The 22,848-nt window shown below is 32.6% G+C and overlaps 2 protein-coding genes across 2 annotated transcripts; one reads left to right on the top strand and one right to left on the bottom strand.

Annotated features, from left to right (window-relative positions):
• The first annotated feature begins 11,487 nt into the window (after nt 1-11,487).
• LOC148570195 (uncharacterized) lies at nt 11,488-12,808 on the top strand. Its single transcript, XM_088506897.1, has 4 exons — nt 11,488-11,826; nt 12,011-12,122; nt 12,333-12,487; nt 12,656-12,808. Exons 1-4 carry the CDS (start codon nt 11,488-11,490, stop codon nt 12,806-12,808), a joined length of 759 nt encoding a protein of 252 aa, XP_088363023.1.
• An 8,187-nt stretch (nt 12,809-20,995) lies between these two features.
• Nucleotides 20,996-22,550, bottom strand: LOC107632761 (UDP-glycosyltransferase 43-like). The gene has a single exon (XM_016336421.3). It carries the CDS (start codon nt 22,469-22,471, stop codon nt 21,065-21,067), a length of 1,407 nt encoding a protein of 468 aa, XP_016191907.2. The 5' UTR covers nt 22,472-22,550; the 3' UTR covers nt 20,996-21,064.
• Nucleotides 22,551-22,848: the final 298 nt, after the last annotated feature.

Below are 22,848 nucleotides of genomic sequence, written 5' to 3'. Positions count from 1 at the left end.
TCCCCTATAATATTTTATTATAAACAAATTAGTCAAAAAGGTTCAGTTTCATTTTTTATTTCAAATGAATCTAAAATAAAGCAATGAATAAACCAAAATAAGCACAAGGTGGAAAGTATATTACCGCCGTGATTTATGCCAAGCCCATCTCTTATCTCGGCAGGTGTTATGTATATTCTGCCATAGAGAGTGTCTAAGTATCCATGATAGTCATCATAGTAACGACTCAATTCCCTCAAGAACTTATGAGAGACGTTCATTTCTAGGACATATACCAGCGCACCGAATCCCATTTCTTCCACAATATTTTTCTTTTTCTGACTCATTTCTTTGAACACCCTTTTCTATTGCTTTTGTTTGGCATCTCAGATCGTGAGTTTTCTACAGGATTTTGAAATAGTATGTGAAGGTTGTAGAAGGCTTAGAGAATGGGAGTTGAATCTATGGCCTTCTTTTACTTTATTGAAATAATCCTTTAATAACAATTTTTAAGGCTGAATCTGTTTGAACTCAGCAGTGAAAAATTTATGAGACAATTTTTTTGTCTCATGAATATCAGAAAACAGAATAGAGAAGGGAAGAGAAAAGCTGACACCATCATGTATAATGGTTCAGTTGCCTTGTGCAATGCAACCTACATCCAGTTTCCACCACAACAGTGGTGGAATTTCTATTATAGTTAAAGTATTACATACATCAATTCCACAAGATTGACACAATCCTTTCCTTCTCAAGTTCTAACCTCACTTGACTTGGCTATGCTAATACCTAACTCTTCACTCTTAGTGCTAACCTAACTAAGAAAGGGATACATCACTGGTACAAGATACAAGACACAAGAAATAACCTAAAGAAATTTGAAATAACTCTAGACTTTTCACTCAAGTATATTACTCAGCCTTTTGTCATTTTTTGGCTTTTTCTTGAGCTCTCTCTTTCAGCCTTTTGCCTCTCAAAAAATTATAGAAAGATATACATTAAAATGAAAATTATAATCTGTAAAACATGAAGGAGATTAATGCTTCAATAGCCTCAGTTGCTATAGGTTGAACGAGATTCACTTAACTCTGATTTAGTTCCTCATTCTGGCGGAATGCCTCTTTAACTAGAGAGCACTGTTCAAGTTGATGAACTCTTTAGAGAAAACTTCTCAGAACAAAAACTTCAAACCCCTGGTTCTCTCTCCTTGTCTTCAGAAGAGTAAAAACTTTTCTTTTGTATCTCCTTGCATGTTGCTGAGTTGCTCTCTTCCAAGTCAACTCCTCGAGCTGTGTGCTACCAACTTACCATTTCACTCTTTTTAATTAATCCCTAAATTAGGAATTTTGAATATGAGCCTTTTTGCTTGATCAAAAGCCTCATTGGAAGCAATGAAAAAGTTGTTCAACGGTAATCCCAAATCTGAACCATTAAAAGTATGCTTTGGCTCCAAGAAACTTTGTGAACTATTAATTTACAGCAGCAGAGATCAAAGACTTCTTTCTTCATTTAACCAAAAATGGTATCGTAGAAAGTTGGAGAAGGAGTGAAGAAATTAACATGCATGCAAATGGAAATAAATCACCTTTATCTTCTGACTTAGCTTAACACGGTTTGGTTTTGGCGATTAGACATTTGCTTTTTGCTTAACCCTTCTCTTTCTTTCTTCTTTGATGAAATGAGCAAGAAGAAGCTCTCTCTCTCTTTCTGGTTCTGACCGAAGCAAAGGTGAACGTTGGCTTTGGAGGATCAACTTGGGTGAGAGGCTTGGGCTTAAGTTGGATTTCTTCAAGTTCAGCCCAAGAGATTCTTTTACTTAACGACTTTTGGGCTTTTAGTGCTTTGTAACCCACTTTGTTTCTGGTTTGATTTTCTTCCTATTGGACTGTTGCAATATTTTTTCTTTGGCCTGCAACACTAATCAAACTCAATCAAAAGCTAATTGGGTGATTAACCCAATTTGTCATCATCAAAATAAGCTAGTTAAATTCTCAACTTAACAGTATGTTATGATATATTTATAATACAAAAATAGAGTTTATTTAATGTGTATATGCTTACGTTATAGTGCGGCTTCTCCTTTTTTGTGACCATCATCTTTTTCAATTTTGCTGTAAGGACAAAAAAATTTTGTCAATACACCGACAAGGCGACAAGCACAAGCATGCATGTTTGAATCAAGTGAACCTAACTGAAATCCCCAATGAACCGAATTCTATTCATATTTGAACAAAATGTGATAAAGATTCAATTAGCAAGAAAAATATTTCTGCATGAAAATGAACTCAAGTGAGCACTTAACAATCAAGTGAACGTAACTCAATTCCCCAATGAACTGAATTCTATTCATGTTTGAACAGAACATGATGAACATTCAATAAGTAAGAAAAATATTTCTGCATGCAAATGAACTCAATTAAAGTAAGTGATGAACCGAATTATATATCAGAACCAATAAAATAAAAACACATTTTCATTTGACCACCTTGTCCTAAGAGTCGAAGCTCTCCTTGGGCTAAGTATCTAGCCACTACTTTGCTTTGTCCCTCACAGCAAATGGTGGCTAGCCACTGCATCTACCCAGAAAAACTCGTATCTTCGATAAGTGGAAGTGCATAAGCCAAGTAATACTTTATTATTAATCATTCATTATCAATTCTGTCATCATTCATAACATCATCATCATCATTTATGCACTTCCTCAACCACAAACCATTATTTCAAAATCTTTCTTCACGGTCAACTTAACTACTTCTCTAGATTTACCCCTCTTCCTAAGATTTAAAACTAAATTAGGGACTTTAGAAGGTAACTAAGGTTTAGAAGTTAGAAAATAGGTTAAAAGCACAAAAAATCCACTTTTTTCAAAACACAAGGGTTCCGCGTAAGTATGCCATGTTTCGCATACGCGGGGGTGTTATTTGTCAAACTCGCGTACGCAACCCTTGTTCGTTGACGCGAGCCCCTCGGATAGAGAAGATGTCCCGTGTCGCGTGGTACTTGCTCACGTACGCGAGCCTGTAAGATTTCCTTTTTGCGTACACATGCACACGCCCGCGTACGTGGGATGTCTAGACAGAGTCCATAGTCCGTGTTGCATGTGTGTTCAATACGCATGCCCTCTAAAAGTGTTAAAAAGCTGTTAAGTCCTGTAGAATTCACTTTTGCACACCGAACTTTCAACGCGCATAAATTTTTCGTTAAAAATTATTTTTAGTCCGTTCTTCAAACGGCGTAAATTTCACGACTCAATTTTTGTTTGAAACAAGTTTGACAGGAATTGGGGGTCCGGAAGCCAAGTTATGGCCCACCAAAATTTGGTCAAAAAATTAGTTTTTTACAAAATCACCAAAACTTCTATTTTTACCAACTTTTATTTCAAAACCAATGATTTCCCACTTCAAAACAATACCAATTGTGTACAAAACCATTCCATCTTCTCCACATAACCATTTTCACCCCAAACAAATCCACATCAAATTAACACAACTCATTATTCATCAAACTACCATAATCATAGTTCATTATCATCATCAAGCACCAAAATCATGAATTCTCAATTCATTCTCAAGATAACTCAATAATTTCATCAAGATTACTAACCATTAACATGCTTACACATGCCAACCTAACCTATGGTCAACTAGGCTACGTTGTCACATTACATTATATATTATCCACGAGAAACCAAAACCATACCTTGGCCGATTCCTCCCTAATGCTAAAGCACCTCAAATATCTCTGTTCCACAACCGTCCAAGGCTCCAACTCCTTTCCAATCACAAATTCAGCTCCCAAGGCTCCAATTCAAGCTCCCAACATCATCAATTTGTCTCCAAAACACAAAATTCAATCTAATTTCACACAATACCACTATAATCAACATAGAGTTCATAATTTCAAAAAGGAAACAAGGGTTTGAACGTTCTTACCTTACCCCACAACTGTTTCTAACCAAAACACTACAATTCCCACAAGCTAGTTTGATCTTAACACATCAAAACATAAAAAATATGAATACCTAAATATCCAAATTTTGAAATTGTGGAAGGAGAGAATGAGTGTGCAAGTGAGATATCCTTACCAAATTGCTTACTATGCATTGTAGAGCTCGACGCGGTAGTCGCGTAGCCGCAAACAATGCAGCGATCGGAGCTTCGAATTGAAAGTTATGGCAAATTGAAATCAAGAACAAGGGTTTGGGTTTCTTGTTCTTCCCCCTTTGTGTTTTTTAGCGTGAAAACTTATGAGGAAAGGAAGAATGAGCTGAAGCTCATATGGGTGGAGTGAATTGGTTGGGCCTTCATCGCAGTTTGGGCTCAGTTTACCCGGTTTGGCCCGTTGGCCTGGTTTTGGGCCAAATTCTTTTAAAATTAGTGTTGAAATTCATATTTTTAATATCTCTGTCTCTCTAGATCAATAAAATTTAATTTTTTAATTTCTTTGATTAATAACTAATTTATTGACTAATTATTTACTAATTACGCGAGGTATACAAGGCGGTGGAGGGGCACCATCCAGCTGGCTTCCGTAAGAGGATTCCGGTGCCGTAGTGTCCGTCGCTGTAGGCGGCATTACTGAGACAGTGGACTGCTGAGAGGATGGAAGAAGCATCATTTTCGTAGACATAGGGACATAGTTGGGGTTAGGCACCATCATGAACGACTATTTCGATGCACCAGCAACCTGTGACGTCATAGGGGTAGTCGAATTAGAGGGAGAGAATCCAAAATTTCCAGGAGTACTGGTAGAAACCTTCCCTCTACCACGACCACGACCACGACTATGACCACTAGGCTGATCCACAACGCCTCTACCTGTTATCATATCTGCAAAGAGCATATCAATTAAAATTGAAACTAAACAAGTTCAGTACCCTAAGTTCAGGATTTTAGAAAACCCTAAGTTCAAAACAAGTTCAGTACCCTAAGTTCAAAACTAAATAAGGAATAGAAATTAGAATATATTCTAATTAAAATTGAAACTAAACAAGTTCAGTACCTTAAGTTCAAAATTTTGAACAAGTTCAGTACCCTAAGTTAATAACTAAATAAGGAACAGAAATCAAAACATGTTCTAGTTAAAATTAAAACAAAACAAGTTCAATACCTTTAGTTCAAAATTTTAGAAAACTCTAAGTTCAAAACAAGTTTAGTATCCTAAGTTCAAAACTAAATAAGGAGCAGAAATTAGGGCATGTTCTAGTTAAAAATGAAACTAAACAAGTTCAATACCCTAAGTTCAGAATTTTAGAAAACCTTGAGTTCAAAATAAGTTTAGTACCCTAATTTCAGAACTAAATAAGGAACACAAATTACAATATGTTCTAATTAAAATTGAAACTTAACAAGCACAGTACCCTAAATTCATAACTTTAGAAAACTCTAAGTTCAAACAAGTTTAGTACCCTAAGTTCAGAACTAAATAAGGAACAGAAATCAGAACTTGTTCTAATTAAAATTGAAACTAAAGAAGTTCAGTACTCGAAGTTTAGAATTTTAGAAAATTCTAAGTTCAAAACAAGTTTAATATCCTAAGTTTAGAACTAAATAAGGAAAAGAAATCAACACATGTTCTACTCAAAATTGATACCAAACAAGTTTAGTACCCTAATTTCATAATTTTAGAAAATCTTAAGTTTAAAATAATCTCAGTACCCTAAGTTTAGAACTAAATAATCAACAATAATCAAAAAGTATCAAAATAGCAAATAAACCTTATAAATTGTATCAAAAAATTAGAATTTCAGAAAACCCTAAGTTTAGAAGCATTACCTAAATAAGAGCACCAGAGCTGAAATGAAGAAGCGGCATAGATGGCAATAGCGTAAGCGACGGCAGCAACGATAGCAGATCATTCAGAATCCGGCAGCTACAACGGTGACGGCAAAAATGAAGAGGAGTGGATCCCGGAGAAGAGGGGCTACCGATGAGATGAGAGAGGTAGAGAGAGAATGAGATGGTTAGAGAGAGAGAGAGAGAGAGAGAGAAATTTGAATGAGAGAAAAGGGGGTTTGCGCTTCAAATTTACGCCACAGATACTGTCGGATTTTTTAGACAGTTACGTATTGCGGGTGGCCAAAACAAAGCGGTTCACTAAGTGGGTTTATCGTCGGATTTTTTCGCCAATAAATTCGACGATATAAAGGACACGCCAATTTTTTTTATTTTTTCTCCAATTATTACAAGTGAATTTCCCATCAGAATAGTATATCTGTCGAAAATACTTTGACCTGATGAATTTGACACCTAACTTGTCGATAAATCTAACGGTAAAGCTGTGGCTACTCTGTGACGCTAAATCCGATGTACTCAGTATTTTTCTTGTAGTTTTTATTCCTCGGATAAAGAATCAAGGATTGAAAAAGGCATTTACTCTTTCTTTACTATAAATCTCCCCTACAAATACAACCTAATTTTGTCGCTACTTTACTTATTAATGACCTAAAAGAAAAAGTATAAGGGACTAACACCTTAACAAGCCAATTTAAACAACTCCATTTAATAATTATTAATTTTAAGTTAAAAAAATTTGAATAATTAGCATTAAAACGATTTTGAATAATAAGGACCGCCCCATAATCACAGTCCATAATCGCGCCCTGATACACTACTATTTTATGATATTTTTTAGATTGAATTGAGTGAGTTTTGTCAGCTACTCTCACCCTTATTCATGTAAACTGCATGTTTTTGAGTTTCCTTCCCAATTTTGTGCTATGATTGAAAACATGCCTCCTATGCCTTAAATTTGCTAAATTTTAATTCTCCTTTATTACCATTCGATGCCGTGATGTGTTTGCTAAGTGTTTTCAGGTTTATAGGGCATGAATGGCTTAAAGGATAAAGATGAAGCATGTTAAAGTGGAAGGAACACAAGAACTTAAAGACTTGAGAAGCGAGGAGCGACGCGCACGTATGGCTGACGCGTGCGCGTGACCAGGAGCGTCTTTCAGTAACGCGTACACGTGACTGACGCGTATGCGTGACCAATGTAGAAGTTCAGACGATGCGTACGCATGGTTGACGCGTACGCGTGACAGAGCGTCACGTGCTGCACTTAACAGAACTCGCTAGGGGCGATTTCCGGGCTGATTTGGACCCCGTTTCAATCCCGAAAATGCAAACTAGAGGCTGGGATGGAGCTGAGACTGAACACACTTCACTTTTCACTTTAGTTTTTGATTAGTTTTGAATTCTAGTGGGAGAAACACCCACTTCTCTCTATAGTTTTTGATATTCTTAGTTTGCTTTGAATTGGATCTTGAGAGAGCTGCTGCTACCTTCAGTTGGAGTCATTGTCCTTATAGTTTTCTTCTCTAATTACTCTTTTCCATTTGATTGCTTTAAATTCATGTTTGGATCTTATTACTTTTGAGTTTTATTAATGCATTGAATTATTTTTATGGTCATTTTTAATACTTGGTTGATCATTGTTAATTGTTGTTAGTGTTAATTTTGATTTAGTTAATTTCTCATAATTATCATATCTTTTATTTACACCCACCATGTGTTTGTGAAAATGGCATTCATGTTAATGGAGTAAATCTCCCAAACTTGGGTGGGAGTTGAGTAATTGGAATCCCTTGAGTTGTTATACCCAAGTATTACTCTATAATTGAAAATTGCTGGCTAGCTCAATTCTCACCAACTCTAGTCCTCCCCCATGAAGTGACTAGGACTTGTGAGCTAGAGTAAGTGAAGCCCACTTGACTTTCCTTCAATTGTTAGAGGATAACTAAGTGGGAGCAATGAACCTTTATTATTACACCTGGGAAAGACAACAAGGATAGAAAGTCTAATTCTCTCCCCTGCCTAAGGCCTTTTATTTTGATTAATTATCCACTCTTGCTAGTTATCCATTACTTTAATTTCTAGCTATTTAATTTTCCGTTCTCAATTTCAAAAAAAAATTCAGGAAAATCCTAACCAATAATTTGCATCTTGTGTCAACACTCTTAGGGAAACGACCCGAGATTCTACTCGCGGTTATTTATTATTAATTATGACACATTTTAAATTGATAGTGAAAATTTCGTCGGTTTAGGCTGTGCTTGCAACGTTGTTTCTTAACTGGCATTTCTCCACCCATCACGCCCACTCCCTCGAGCTACTTTTGCCGTCGTCGTGTCATCACGCAGACCACCACCGCGTTTTTGTAGTGCGCTAAAAAAAATCCACTCGTATGAAAAAACATCCACATGCTACAAAAAGAAACATCCAATAATAAAAAGAAAAAACTTCCCAAAATTTATACATCCAATTGAGAGTAAAGAAACACCACCAAATAAAAAAAACATATGCAATCCTATAATAAGAAACATTCATCTACAATACAAAGAAACATCCATTTAAAGAGCAAAGAAACCTCCATCAATAAAGAAGGAACACCTGCAAACCTGCATTAAGAAATATCCAACTACAAGGGGCACAAGAGGAACAAATGCGTGGCTTGGCTGAGGAAAAAAGAGGCGGTGCGACGCTTTGCTTATTTAGACGACGTGAAGTAGCGAGGTGACAGGCACGGAAGAGATGTGATGACACAGCGTGGGGGCAGAGGCGGATGAGACACGGCCTGATGGAAGGATGGAGGTGGTCGCGCGACGTTGCGGATTTTTGAAGAGGAAGAAGTGGATAAATGAGGAGATTTTTTTTTGTAATGGACTTTGGGATGCAGTCCAATAGGAGTTAACAGGAGTTGGTTGAAGCCTACGTTGATTACCTAGTGTGATTGGACTTAAAATTAGTGAAAAAAGGTATCTGTTGCTAAATAATAGCATATTTGTGGCAAATTATTTATGGCAACTAATCTGTTAATGTTATGTAATTTGAACTTATATGTGCAAGTTGTTGCATTGAAGCTACAATTGTATAAAACTCCTTATTGGTAATCTACGTGCTGCACAATTCAAACCCAATAACTTCTAAAGGTTGTGATAATCAACTGGGAACACAAACACGATATCCTTTTAGCAACTTGATTTCAAAAGTACACAATGATTATTTAGGCTGAGTTTGGTAAAACTTTTTCAAGAGGTGTTTGTGCTTTTAAAAAGCACAAGCACGTCATTTTGCGTTTGGTAAATTAAAAAGCCCAAGTGTTCGTACTTGCAGCTTTTAAAAGTTAGGGGTGCTTTTGAAAGCACCTAGGAGGGAGCTTTTCAAAGCTGGCTTATGCTTATCAAATTTTTTTCATTTTTTCGCACATATTTCCCGCTATTATATTGCCATTGAAATCCTCATATATTTCTAACTTCTCATCCTAACCTTCACAAATTTTAACACAATCTTCATATATTTTTTATTTTTGAACCTAATCTTCACAAATTTTAACACAAATACATCTCTATCACATATTAGGTATGAACTTCTATCTATTTATATTATTTTTTTGCGTTAATTTTGTATTTTGTCAGTAGATCTATTATGTTTGTTTGTTTTTTTCTGTTCTTTGAAACGGGAAGAGGTTGACCTGGTTTATGAAAACCAATCATAAATTTTTTTGCATGAACATTAGTCAAAATTATAATAACATGTATATACATATGTAAATATAGATATATAATCATAAGAGTAGTTATTTGAGATATGTGTCCCATTTTTTGTGATCTGTAAAGATGAGCCAATATATATAGGTAGGTAATGAACATACCCAGTACTAACATTGGATTACATACAAATTTTATTATTGACTAATGATAAATCTATTTATATTAGTACAGAGAATAAATCAAGTAAATATGTTAATTATTAGTCTCTAAAATTTGAGTTAGTATCAAAATAAAGTGTTAATTGATTTAATTAGAACTCCAAAATTTGATTCATGAATCATATTATCAATTTATTGTTTCTTGTGATTTTTTTTCAAGTAGTGTTAATTAATTATTCTATGATTCTTTTGTTTTTATAATATATCTGGTTCCTGTGCTATTATTGGCCTACTAGAATAGAATAATATTGTATATTTATTAGTCTTATTAATTGATAATAATACTTTATAAAGTTTATTATTGTGTAACACATAACAAGTATTTAGGTATACCTGACTTAAAATTTTATGATTTACTTTGTTTTCAATCTTTCAATTTTTGTATGAACTTAAGGAATAATTTTTGTTATCATATGATAAGTTTTGATGGATACAACAATGAATTTGATCACATCTGAAGAGAAAAATGATGGAAAAAAATTGCACAATGGAATAAAAATCTAGTAGATATCTTTTGTGCTTTGTGTGTAAAAAGTATTGAAGCTGGTAGCAAACCGGACACACATTTTGATACCAAAGGTTGGAAACAATTGATAGCTGAATTCACAAAAGTTACGGAAAAAGAATATAATAGAAAACAATTGAGAAACAAATGGGATCAGTTGAAAGTAGATTGGAAGAATTGGAAGCAATTGAAAGGAAACGAGACTGGACTTGGATGGGATTCTGCTAAAAAGACAATTGATGCAAGTGAAGAGTGGTGGGCTAAAAAATTAGCGGTTAGTATTCTTAAGCTTAGTTTGGTAAGCATAGTAGCATACACATTGAAATTATATATATATATATATATATATATATATATATATATATATATATATATATATATATATATAATTAGTACTAAGTATTAATATTTTATGTAGGTTATTTCAAAGGCTAAAAAATTTAGAAAAGAAGGGATTCATCTAGATTTTGAGGTAATATTGGATAGGATATTTCAAAGAACAGCTGCAACAGGAGAAGATGCTTAGACTCCATCTTCCGGAATAGTTCCTTCTTCAATTGAGAAAGATACACAACTTGAAGATAGTGAAGATTCTGATATAGAGCCTGAGTCTAGTGTTATAAACATTAAAAGAAAAAGGAAAAATTTCACTAATGCTAATACTTACAAGAAAGCAAAAAAAGTTAGAGGTGCGCAGAAATTGTCACACCAAATTGATAGACTTTGTGAAGCTGTGGAACGTAGGAGCTCCAATAAAAATGATACTTTGGGACCTAGTATAACTCAAGCAATAGAAGAACTGGATGCTATACCGGATATAGATCCACTTGGACAAATTTATATGTTTGCAACTCGACTCTTCTTGGATAAAGATAAAAGAGAGCTGTTCGTTGCCTTAAAGCATAAAGAAGTCAAAGTTGCGTGGTTAATGAACGAAAAGAATGTCCAAGAGGAGAAGGAGAACAATTTATTTACAAAGCTTTTTTAAGATTTTTTTTACATTCATTTTATAGACCATGAGTTGTGTCTGCTATTTACATTCATTTGCTTGGATTTGTTTATTTTATTTGATCTTTTTTATTGCAAATAAAAATTACAATACTTTCATCTCTTGATATATTATTTTATTTTTTTAATCCTTGTGTTCTTTCTTTTAATATAATTATTATACAGTGCATTGGAATATGAAAATTGATTATGATGAAGAAGAATAGGAAGAATTTGATCGAGTTTTAACTTCCACAGCATGTTTGGTATTCCAATATTATAATAAGTATATCTATAAAAGACCATGCATGACTTCTACACAAATAGGACACAAATGGCTTAAAGAGATATTAGAAGGGAATAATAGCCGTTGTTGCAGCGTGTTTAGGATGGAAAAAGATGTTTTTAAAAGACTATGCTATGATTTGAAAACAAACTATGGTTTATGTGCCTCAAGAAGAATAAGTGCTGCAGAAATGCTAGCAATGTTCCTATTTGTACTAGGAGGTGGAAACTCAAATAAGTCAACTAAGGAGCGGTTTCAACATTTCGGCGAAACAATAAGTCGAAAATTTGAAGAAGTGCTACAAGCTGTGTGCAAAATGGCCATAGACATTATACAACCAAAGGATCGTGATTTTAAAGAAGTGCCTACAAAATTAAGAAATGATGATAGATATTGGCCTCATTTTAAGATAATTTATATATTATTTATTTTAAAAAATATTATAAATAATTACAAAAAAAATTATTATCTTTCATTGCATGTGTTGGTATTAAATTTGTTTTATAGTATTTGTAAAATTGATGCTCTAATCATGTTAATCATAGGATACAATTGGTGCTATAGATGGAACTCATGTGCCAGTGATTATGTCTACTGAAGACCAAATTCGATTTATTGGTAGAAAAGGAATTCCAACCCAAAATGTTATGGCTGCATGTAATTTTGATATGGAATTTACTTTTGCTTTGGCCGGTTGAAAAGGGACAACTCATGACACAAGAGTATTTTTATATGCAATTGGTACATCTGAGTTGAACTTTCCAAAACCTCCACCAGGTAATACTTGATTATCTTTAAGATTAAATTATATACTCCATATATAGATTTAATTTCTTATCATGTTTTCTTTCATTTAATAATATACAGGTAAATACTATTTAGTAGATGCAGGTTATTCAGAAAAGAAAGGTTATCTAGGACCATACAAAGGAACAACATATCATTTGCCAGAATTTCGTCGTGTTAATGGACCTTCTGGATACTACGAAATATATAACTATGCTCATTCTTCACTTAGAAGCGTGATAGAACGTACATTTGGAGTTTGGAAAAAGAGATGAAAAATTTTACGAGATATCCCTAGTTTTAGCTATAAAAAACAAATTCAAATTGTTATTGCAACAATGGCCCTGCATAACTACATTAGACGTTATTCTACAAGTGATCGTAAGTTTAAAAAATATGATCAGATGGACGTTGAGCTTGAAGAAAAAGATGGATATGGCGATGAAGGTGAAGCTGAAGTTGAAAATGGAGTTGAAAAAGTTGGAGATAAGTTTCTTGGAATTATGGAGATGGTTCGAAATAATATAACATCAAGTTTGATTGGTGGAAAAAATTAGGTTATAGTGATTTAGGTAATTTAATATTTTTAGTAATGATGTTTAGGATAAAATAAATTTTTATGATACTTATATAAAATTTTAAAGTTAAAAAATAAAAGAATTTATTTATTATATTTATGTTTATTATGAATTTTTTATTTTAATATTATTTTATTTTAAAATATTATATAAAATTTTAAAGAATTTGAAAAAAGAAATTATTTTTTTGTTATAAAACTGTTTATTATAATTTTTTCAATTTTTTTAAAAGTTATTTTATCAAATACAATTATGGTGCTTGTACTTATTAAAAGTCATTTTTAATTTAATTTTATCAAACGTAAGTGTTGCAACTTTTAAAAAGCTGTCTTTTAAAAAACAGCTTTCATAAGTTACTTTTGAAAAACAAAAACTTTATCAAACCAATCCTTACTATTGTTAAAATTAACATGATCCAATTACCACGCTAAATGCGATAATAGGGCTGGTAACCTGTTGTACTCATTTCATTCCTATCTTTTCCTTTCAAATATACTTGTCACTGTTTTAGTTTATTTTAGTTTAAATTAATAAAATTCAATATGTAATATGAAAATATGTATATAAGTAAATAAAAAATATACATCTCATACTGCATAATAAACTCGGCGGGAAAATAACATCCTGTGCTGAGTAGAAAATTATATGGTACAGATCTAAATCTGTACAGATTTAAAGATTTATTTTCTTAAACCACACTTTTTAAAGCCACATTTTTCACTTAAAACCGTAGCTCTTCACAAAGAAAAACGTCACCTAATGAAAAAAAATAAATTAGAAGATTTAAGAGAAGAAATAATTAAGTTATCGAAATTAATAGATAAAAAATTAATGATTTTAACTAATGTTAACTGTAATGACACTGAATTCTTAAAATTAATACAAAATGATTTTTCTCAAAATCTTTATTTTACTATAAGTTTTATTGAAGGACTTCAAAAACCTGAAAAAACTTATTTTTCACACGGAATTTCTAAGAAATGTTACCATGGAAATGATTCCCCACATCTTTATCATACTTTTAATCCACAATTAAATTCTATAGTAGATATGCTTGAAGAAATATTAGTATCTATAAAATTTCAAAGAAATAAGGAAAAAGAAAATCCCAAAGAAGAAAAATTTCAAAATATAATCAACATAACAGATTTAAAAGTAAAACCACCACTAAAATTATGAATATTGAAGAAAAATTAGAAGAAGTTACAATGCTTTTTAAACAATTAAAAATGGCTCAAGAAAATAATATTATGGAACAGGGATTTCAGATAGAAGAAGAATTAGTAAATTCTAAAAATATAGAAAATGAAGAACACATCCTAGATTATTCAAGTGACGAAGAACCAGCAATTCCAATACAAGTAAAAAATGAAGCTGGAACATCTAGGGATAATCAATCTCAATTTAAATGGAAACAGGTTTTGATAATTATGCTTTTAAAAAAGGATTTATAAATAAAGATTCAAAATATACAAAAACACCATCAAAATACGTTCCTAAAATCCAGGAAATGGAAGGAGAAAGAATGCTCGATTTAGACTGTAAAAAGAATGAAAAAGAAATTTTCGAAAACTGGTTGAATTCCTTCTTATTAGAAGCCTTTACTAATCCAAAACTTAATGAATTATCTGGAAGAGATATTTGGAATTACACAGGGTTTCATACTAAAGGAGCTATAAGAGATTATATGACATCAATAGAAAACCAAATAATAGAAGAATTAGCAACAAAAACAACAGCTTATGATAAGATATTATATATAATGATGATTCTATATAAAGAATTTTTTGGAAAAAATATTATAGATCATAAACAAGAAGTCTATAATAAAGAATATCAAGAAGCAAAAAATCATTTAGCTAACATTCAGATATATGATCTATGTAATGTGGAGTCTTATATATGTGAATATAGAATACATTATTACAAATTAAAAGAAGAAGATAAAAATCATTATCTTAGTATGTATATAACAAAACTTCCATATCCTGCTAATGAATTTATTATGGGAAGATTTATAAGAGAAATAAATAGAGGAACAATTGAAAATAATTTTGGTGGAGCAACCTCTGCAATAAGAGAGGAAATAAAAGAACGTTGTATGCAAGAAGCAACTCAAAAAAGATTTGCAAATATAATTAAAATTTGCTGTCAGGATAATGAAGAGATACCTAAAAAATATGGTCTTAATAAAAATTTTCAAAGAAAAAGAAAATATCAATTTAGAAAAAGAAAATACTATCCAAACTGGAGAAAAAAGAGGTATTTTAGAAAAAGAAATAACAATAAAAACAAAAGACAAAAAAGTGATTATTGCCCGAATAAAAAAGAAAATTGTAAGTGTTGGTATTGCCAAGAAGAAGGACATTATACAAATGAATGTCTGAAAAAGAAGGATAAAAAGGATCTTACTAAACAAATAGAAATTGCTAAGTCCTGTTTTATGGAACCATTAGAAGAATCTGATGATAACTTAGACTATATTTTTGAATATGTCTCGGAAACAGACTCAGAGACTGAGTAATAATGCTACATTTATTACTATAAAAATAACAGAAAAGTTTATAAATGCTTTCATAGATTCTGGAGCAACGCAATGCTTTGCTAGTTCAAACATAAAACTTGATTGGAAAAAATTAAAGAAACCATTAAGAGTTAGAATAGCTGACAAATCAATACATAAAATTAACCAAAAAACAGAGATGGTTGAAATTTTTATTCAAAATTATAGGTTCATTGTTCCATCTATATATATGTTAGACTCTGGAATGGATTTTATCATAGGAAATAATTTTTTAAAGCTATATCATCCATTCATTCAAGAATTAACATATATAGTTTTAAAAGCACCACACGATTCTTCAATAAATCAAAAATCAAAACGTATAAAAATACCAACTACCACTATAGATAAGATCTTAAAATTTAAAATATTTTCTATATTAAAGACATGCTATTTAAATTTATACTTTCAGATAAATATCCCAAAAAATAGTCTTGAAATAAAGATAGAAGAACTTTTGGATGAAATTTGTGCTGAAAATTCTTTAGATGTTAAAAATACAAATAACGAATTAGTAAGTATTAAATTAAAAGATCCTACAAAAGAGATAAATGTTCCAAATAAAATTCCTTATTCCGCAAGAGATAGAGAAGAGTTTTCATTAGAATGTAGAGATCTTTTGGAAAAAGGAATTATAAGATTAAGTAAAAGTCCTCATGCGACTCTAGCCTTTTATGTCGAAAATAATAATGAAATTAAAAGGGGAAAACGAAGAATGGTTATTAACTATAAGAAGATGAATGAAGCAACTATTGGTGATGCTCATAAACTTCCAAGAAAAGATTCTATTTTAGAAAAAATCAAAGGAGCAACTTGGTTTTCATCTCTTGATGCAAAATCAGGATATTGGCAGCTTCGTTTAGACGAAGAAACAAAGAAATTAACTGCTTTTACTTGCCCAACAAAAGAATCAACAAGTGTGTTACTCTATGAATGGAATGTATTACCATTCGGATTAAAACAAGCCCCAGGTATTTACCAAAGATTTATGGAAGAAAATCTAAAAGAGTTAAATGAATTTGTTTTAGTGTATATTGATGATATACTAATTTTTACAAAACAGGATAGAGAAGATCATCTTCAAAAATTATTAATAGTTCTAGAAAGATGTAAAGAAAAAGGATTAGTTCTTAGCAAAAAGAAAGCAAGAATAGCAAAACAAGAAATAGAGTTTCTTGGATTAATTCTATCTACTCAAGGAAAGCTAAAACTTCAACCAAATGTCCTAGAAAAGGTAAATTTATTTCCTAATAAAATAGAAGATAGAAAACAATTACAAAGATTTTTAGGATGTATAAATTATATTTCTGATCAAGGATTTTTAAAGAATATAACAGAATACACTAAAAGCTTATTTCCAAAAATAAGTACTAAAAAAGAATGGAAATGGGATGAAAAAGATAGTATGCAAATTCAAAGGATTAAAGAATTATGTGAAAAACTTCCAGAACTTTATATTCCAGAAGAAAATGACTACTTAATAGTAGAAACAGATGCTTCAGACATAACCTGGTCAGGATGTCTAAAAGCTAAGAAAGCTATAAAAAGTTTGGAACAAGGAAAAGAATCACTAGATTCTAAAGATTCCCTAAAGGAATTACTTTGCAGGTATATTTCAGGGACTTTTACTCCAACAGAACAGAGATATACCACTCATGAAAGGAAACTCTAGCAGCAATTAAATCTCTTAAGAAATGGAAAATTGATTTACTACCAAGAGAATTTACATTAAGGACAGATTCAAGCTACCTAACAGGTTTCATACGATATAATTTAAAAGTTGATTATAATCATGGACAATTGGTAAGATGACAATTATTTTTGTTACAATATCCAATAAAAATTGAATATATTAAGGGTGACAAAAATGTTATTGCAGATACATTAACAAGAGAATGGAGTTCGTCTACAACGCATTAGATCAAGAAATTCAAAAATATGAGCAAGAGCTCGAAAAATGCAAGCATTGTCAGCAAATAAGGACACAGATCCAATCCCTCAAGAAGGCCATCGAAGCAATGAAATCAACACAATAAGCAGAAACATCAGAGTTCAGCCAGCTAAGCATGGTGGACAAATCAGGTGAAGAAAAAATTTCAGAAAATAAAATAATTGCTGAAATCATTAAAAAATCCACCCAAGATAAAAAATATTATGTAATTTATAATGGCCCCATGAAAGGAGTATATGATGCCTGGGAAAAAGCAGCACCATTCACACACCAGTCAAAGATAATTCATAAAGGAGGGTTCCTAACACTGGAAGAGGCAAAGAAATCCTTCAAGGAATATGAAACTCTTCATCCATAGCAAACCCTAAAAAGAGCAGAAAAAGCTCCAATTCAAACCCAGAGAACAGGGATAATAAGAAACATTCCTACAAGGGCTGAAATCAAGGAAAAGAAAAGGGTCTGTAGATCTAATCTCAGAGAAACCCTTAACATAGTCCTGAATTGGACTGAAGAAAAAAGGGCAATTTTGGGATATTATCCTGTTGCCAAAGAACAGCTAACAAAGCTGGTTATATTTCCAGATGCTTCCCCATCTGACACCTATCAGTTTTTCCAGTATGGATTAATTGATACAATCTTAATTTTTAATGATCTAAAAATTATTAGTGAGTTTCCTGCAGGATTCGTTGATGCAGTAAAGAGATTTAAAAATATGATTGACAATGTAAATCCAAGGGATATATCCCTAAAATTTACAAACAGTCAACCTATTTTTAATGAAGAAGAAGAATGCTTGGTTCCAGCACACCAAGTAATATTCATGTCCGTCTTCCCAGGAAATTTTCAACCAATTGATCAAATTCAAGATTTAACAATTTACAGTCATGAAGGAAGGCTAGCCAGCACATTAGCAAGGGTCTTTGAAAGAACTCAAAAAATAACGAAGGAATCTCACACAAGGATTAATTATAAAAGTAGAAATACTCTGCTTGTGTCCAGTAAAAGAAATGAAATTGAAGAAAGAGAGATGAGACTCTTGGTAGAATTTGAATCAGCATTCTACAACTTATCTGGACTTTTAGAAAAGCTCCCTGAAGGGATAAAGAGGAATCTCTGCTATTTGATAAAAGACAGAGAAGACCACAAGTGCCAGCTATGTGCCTCAGAGTTATCTGAAGAAAGCAATAATGAAACGGAATCAACTCACATGATGAAGGAAGAAGACAATACATCTGACGGTCACATGATAAAAGAAGAGGACAGCACATCTGAAGCATCTCTCAACATTATTGCATAGTGACGTAAGCACTTAGGTCATAGAGCACCAACAATGTAGCTGGTGAAAGAGAACAAACAATGACGTAAGCAATGACGTCATAAGAAGGGTAAGGATGGGAATTGTCCATCAAACCCAACTATTATAAATAGGCTGCTTAGGCAATTGTAAAGGCATCAGACAATAGAAAGCAGGAGGCTAAGAGTACTCATATGCTAGGAGAGCAAGGAGGAAGCTGCCGAGGCGATTCTATAGTCTGAGGAAGAATCCCCTTAGGGAAAAATAGTTCTAAACTCCCCTCTGGAGTTAGTATCTACAATCTTCCCTTTGGAGATAAAAACCCCTTTTGTAAAATATACTGAATAAAGGAAGTTTTTCTCCAGAAAGGTACATCTTCATTCTAGTCTTTCAATTATGAATTATTTAGAAAGTTTAGAATTAACAGAAGAATCTGATTATTATAGATTAACTGCTTTATTAGATAATGAAAAGCAGGTTGTTATAAAAACAGAATTAAATCTCAAATCAAATGAAAATTTTAATAAACAAAATCTTTTAAAAGAAGTTTTTAATAGAAAAAATATAATATACTATGGAAAAATTCAACTTGAAGCTCCTATAAAAATAAAATCTGCCAATGGAGAACTTGAAATAGCTTTGATAAATAATGAAGAATTGAGTAAACAGATTGAGAAAATTAAGGATCAACAAAAAAGATCTAAAATTGGATGGATTCATATTAGTACTATACAAGTCTTAATCAAATCTACATATATGAAAGGAATTAATTCACCAATAAGTTTAGCAATCTGTGACAAAAGAATTACTGATGACCCAATAGATCAAATAATTGGAATTGTTCATGGAAATTTGGCAAACGTAAATGTTAAATTTAATGCCCATCTTGGATATGCTATACCTTTATCAATTGAAAATCTTGGAAGATCTATAAGTTTGGCTTATAAATTTCATAGAAAGAATCTAATGGAACAAGATGATGAACCATTTTCAATTACATATGCAATAAATTATGCTTTAACAAATAGCCATCATAGTATAATATTTAAAAATAGAGAAAGAATCTATGTCGATGAATTATTTCAGATAATTGTAAAAACAGAAATACCAAAGTATAAAGCCATTGAAAACTCAGTTCTATTATTAAAAGAACCATCAGAAAAATTGGTTTCATCAAATTTTCAAATAAGAGAATCTAAAATTAATAGTCCTTTAAGTTTATCTAAGTTAAAGATTAAAGAAGAAAATTCTGAAATAAAAGAATTAACAAAAAAGGTCGAAAAATTAAATGAAACCCTAAAAACTAAATTATGACAATAAATAAAGAAGAAATATATGTAACTTATCAAGATAAGAAACAAGAGCTCTTTGAAAGAGAAAATCGTTTGAATTATTTACAGTTTTTTGAAATAAATCAAAGAGCATTTGAAGCTCTAAAAATAATCTATGAGAAGTTAAAAAGAGAAGTTGAAGAGTTAGAAAAATTAATAGAATCTCTAGAAAATAGTGATGAAGCAATGATAGAATTTGCAGAAATTCTAAAATAAATAATAAAGCATACAAAGATTGAAAGACCAGAAAATAAAATAAAAAGAAAAAGAGCGAAAAAATTAAAAAGTAAAGGAGTATAAAAGGGAATTAAATAATCTTCAGATCGAAATTGATGACCTTATAATAAAAAGGATAGAAATAAGAATAAATATAAACAAGTTGGAGTTAAACTTAAAAAATTTATAAATGCCTGGAAAACCATATTATGACTTAAAAGAATTAAAGCTGTTAAAAGAAAAAATGGAGAATGAGGTTGAAAAACTAAAAAGATATTTAGAAACAACAGAAAGTGTAGAAATAAAAGAAGTTTTTGAAGATTTGAAAAAATATATTAAAGAAAAAGACAAACAGATAAAAGATTTTATAAACAATAATCCATGGAAAAAAGAATATTATAAATTAAAACAAGATTGAAAAACTGTAAAAATGAAATCAGAATTATAAATACTAGTATAGTAGAAATGGTCAACATCTTCAAATCTATACAAATTATAAACTTATTCGAAATAAAATATGAAGAGTTAAAATTGGTATCAGAGCCAAGTTAACAATTAAGGATAACACTTTTTCTTTAAGCAACACTTTTAGTGATACGCTTTTAAATCAATAAACAACCAAATAAAGACAAAAATCTGTAAATCTGTACCAAAATACATCTGTACACTAGATGGACCCGTGCTGAGTTGGGTAATCATCTGCCCGAATCAGATTAGAGGGAGGCAAGTACAGCTGTACAGGTGATGTTAGCATATCCTAAATCAAGCTTATTTTCTATAAAATAAAAAATGCTACATGCTCTCTGATATACCGAATGAACACATTTAGATCCCAGTGCATCTTGATAAATGATAATCAAATATAAATACAATGGGCTGATCAACTTGTCAACTCTTCAATCAGGGACATCAGCATGGAGTAAGACGATCCATTCTCCATCAATGCTATTTTACATTTCTCACTCATTTCCTTCACCTTTCTCCTGATCTCATCAGCATCGTTCATCAAGAACCTAACACCTCGCTCCACTTCTTCTGCCCACACCAGATCCCCACCCATTCTATAATTCAATCTAATCTCAACCGCTAAACTTAACTCCTTAACCATCTCGAACGCATTCATTTGTTGTTCAGCGTACAATGGCCACGTGGCAATCGGCACACCATACCACAAGCTCTCTAATATCGAGTTCCAACCACAATGCGACACGAAACCCCCAATCGCCTTATGAGCCAATAACTTTGCTTGTGGGACCCAACCACACACTAAACCAATCCCAGCCGTTCGTTCCAAGAATCCATCTGGCAACACATTCTCGTGGTTTTCAAAATCCATTGGGTCCTCTAATTGGGCCTTCGGGGGCTCCCTTAAAGCCCATAAGAATCTAACTCCGGCCCGCTCAAGCCCAATAGCAATTTGTTCAACTTGAGTTGCCTTAAGACTTCCCAAGCTACCAAAACAAAGAAGCACCACAGATGCCAGAGGCTGCTGGTCCAGCCACTCCATGATAAGCTTATATTGGGCTGGGTTTGGATTCCATCGGTCCGACCCATTAAGATCCAGAATCGGCCCAATTGGATAAACCGGTGGCAACTTTGAATCATGAGAGAGCGATTGAACTGCATGAGGCTCAAGCTCCTGAAACGTATTTACCACAATGCCCTTCGTTTCCCTGTACCTTCTGGCATGTTGTGAAATCCAAGAAAACCCATCGTTCCCCTTCATCACGAGGTTGGGCAAAACGCATCTCGGCACCGGGTTCTTGTAACTCGGGATGGACAACTCTTCCTCCGAGTCGAATTGGGAAAGGTGAAGCATAAAGCCGAGGAAGCTCGCCGGCGAGGCGAAAAAGAGGTAGCACGGGATTGAGAGCTCGGCGGCGACGTCGATTATGGGGGTGGAGAACATGTCGACAAACAAACCGGCCAGTCGCACCGAGTCGCGTGTTGAATCGGTTGACTCAGTTGGGGTGAGTTGAAGGAGCGCGTCTCTGACGTGGCTCGTGTGTTTCTGTATGAGGAGGGAGAGGAATCCGACGGAAGATTGGTAGTCATCGGGTGCGGGAGGGTCTACGGGGGGGAGGCGGAGGAATCGGATGTTGGTTGGCGAGGTGGAAGCGAGGGATTGGGCATAGGTGTTGAGGAGTGGTCGCTGTGACATGGTTATGATGAAGAGGGTCGCAGAGAATCGAGGGTGGTGTTTAGTTAGGAGGTTAGCGAATTCGACGATTGGAACGAGGTTTCCCATGGCTGGTGCAGAAATGAAGACTAGCTCCAATCTGGTCATGTTGAGTGTTGATGACGGCGCTGTAGCTGGGAGAGAGGGATGATAATTGATGAGTTGTTGGATACTGGGACGATGGATGGGTATCAATACACAAAACTAAAGAAAGAATTAAATAAAATAATATATTAAAAAAATATAAGGGAAAGTATATTTTTTGTTTTTAAAATTTTAAAAAATTTAAAAGTTTTTTTAATTTTAATTTAATTTATTTTTATTTTTAATAGTCAAAATAAAGTTAAATTTTTATTTTATTAAATTTATTTTTTTATATTTTTTATCATCATTTAGTTTTTTTCTCTCTGTATCTATTAATTTTTAACAGATCATCTTACTGTTCTTCTCATATTTAATTTTTTGGGTATGATCATTATTAGGGG

This window comes from Arachis ipaensis, chromosome B3 (assembly GCF_059453495.1).
Source record: "Arachis ipaensis isolate K30076 ecotype BB chromosome B3, ASM5945349v1, whole genome shotgun sequence".
NCBI classification, from domain to species: domain Eukaryota; kingdom Viridiplantae; phylum Streptophyta; class Magnoliopsida; order Fabales; family Fabaceae; genus Arachis; species Arachis ipaensis.
Note: the sequence above shows the minus strand (reverse complement) of the source record. Positions and strands in the feature narration are given on the sequence as shown.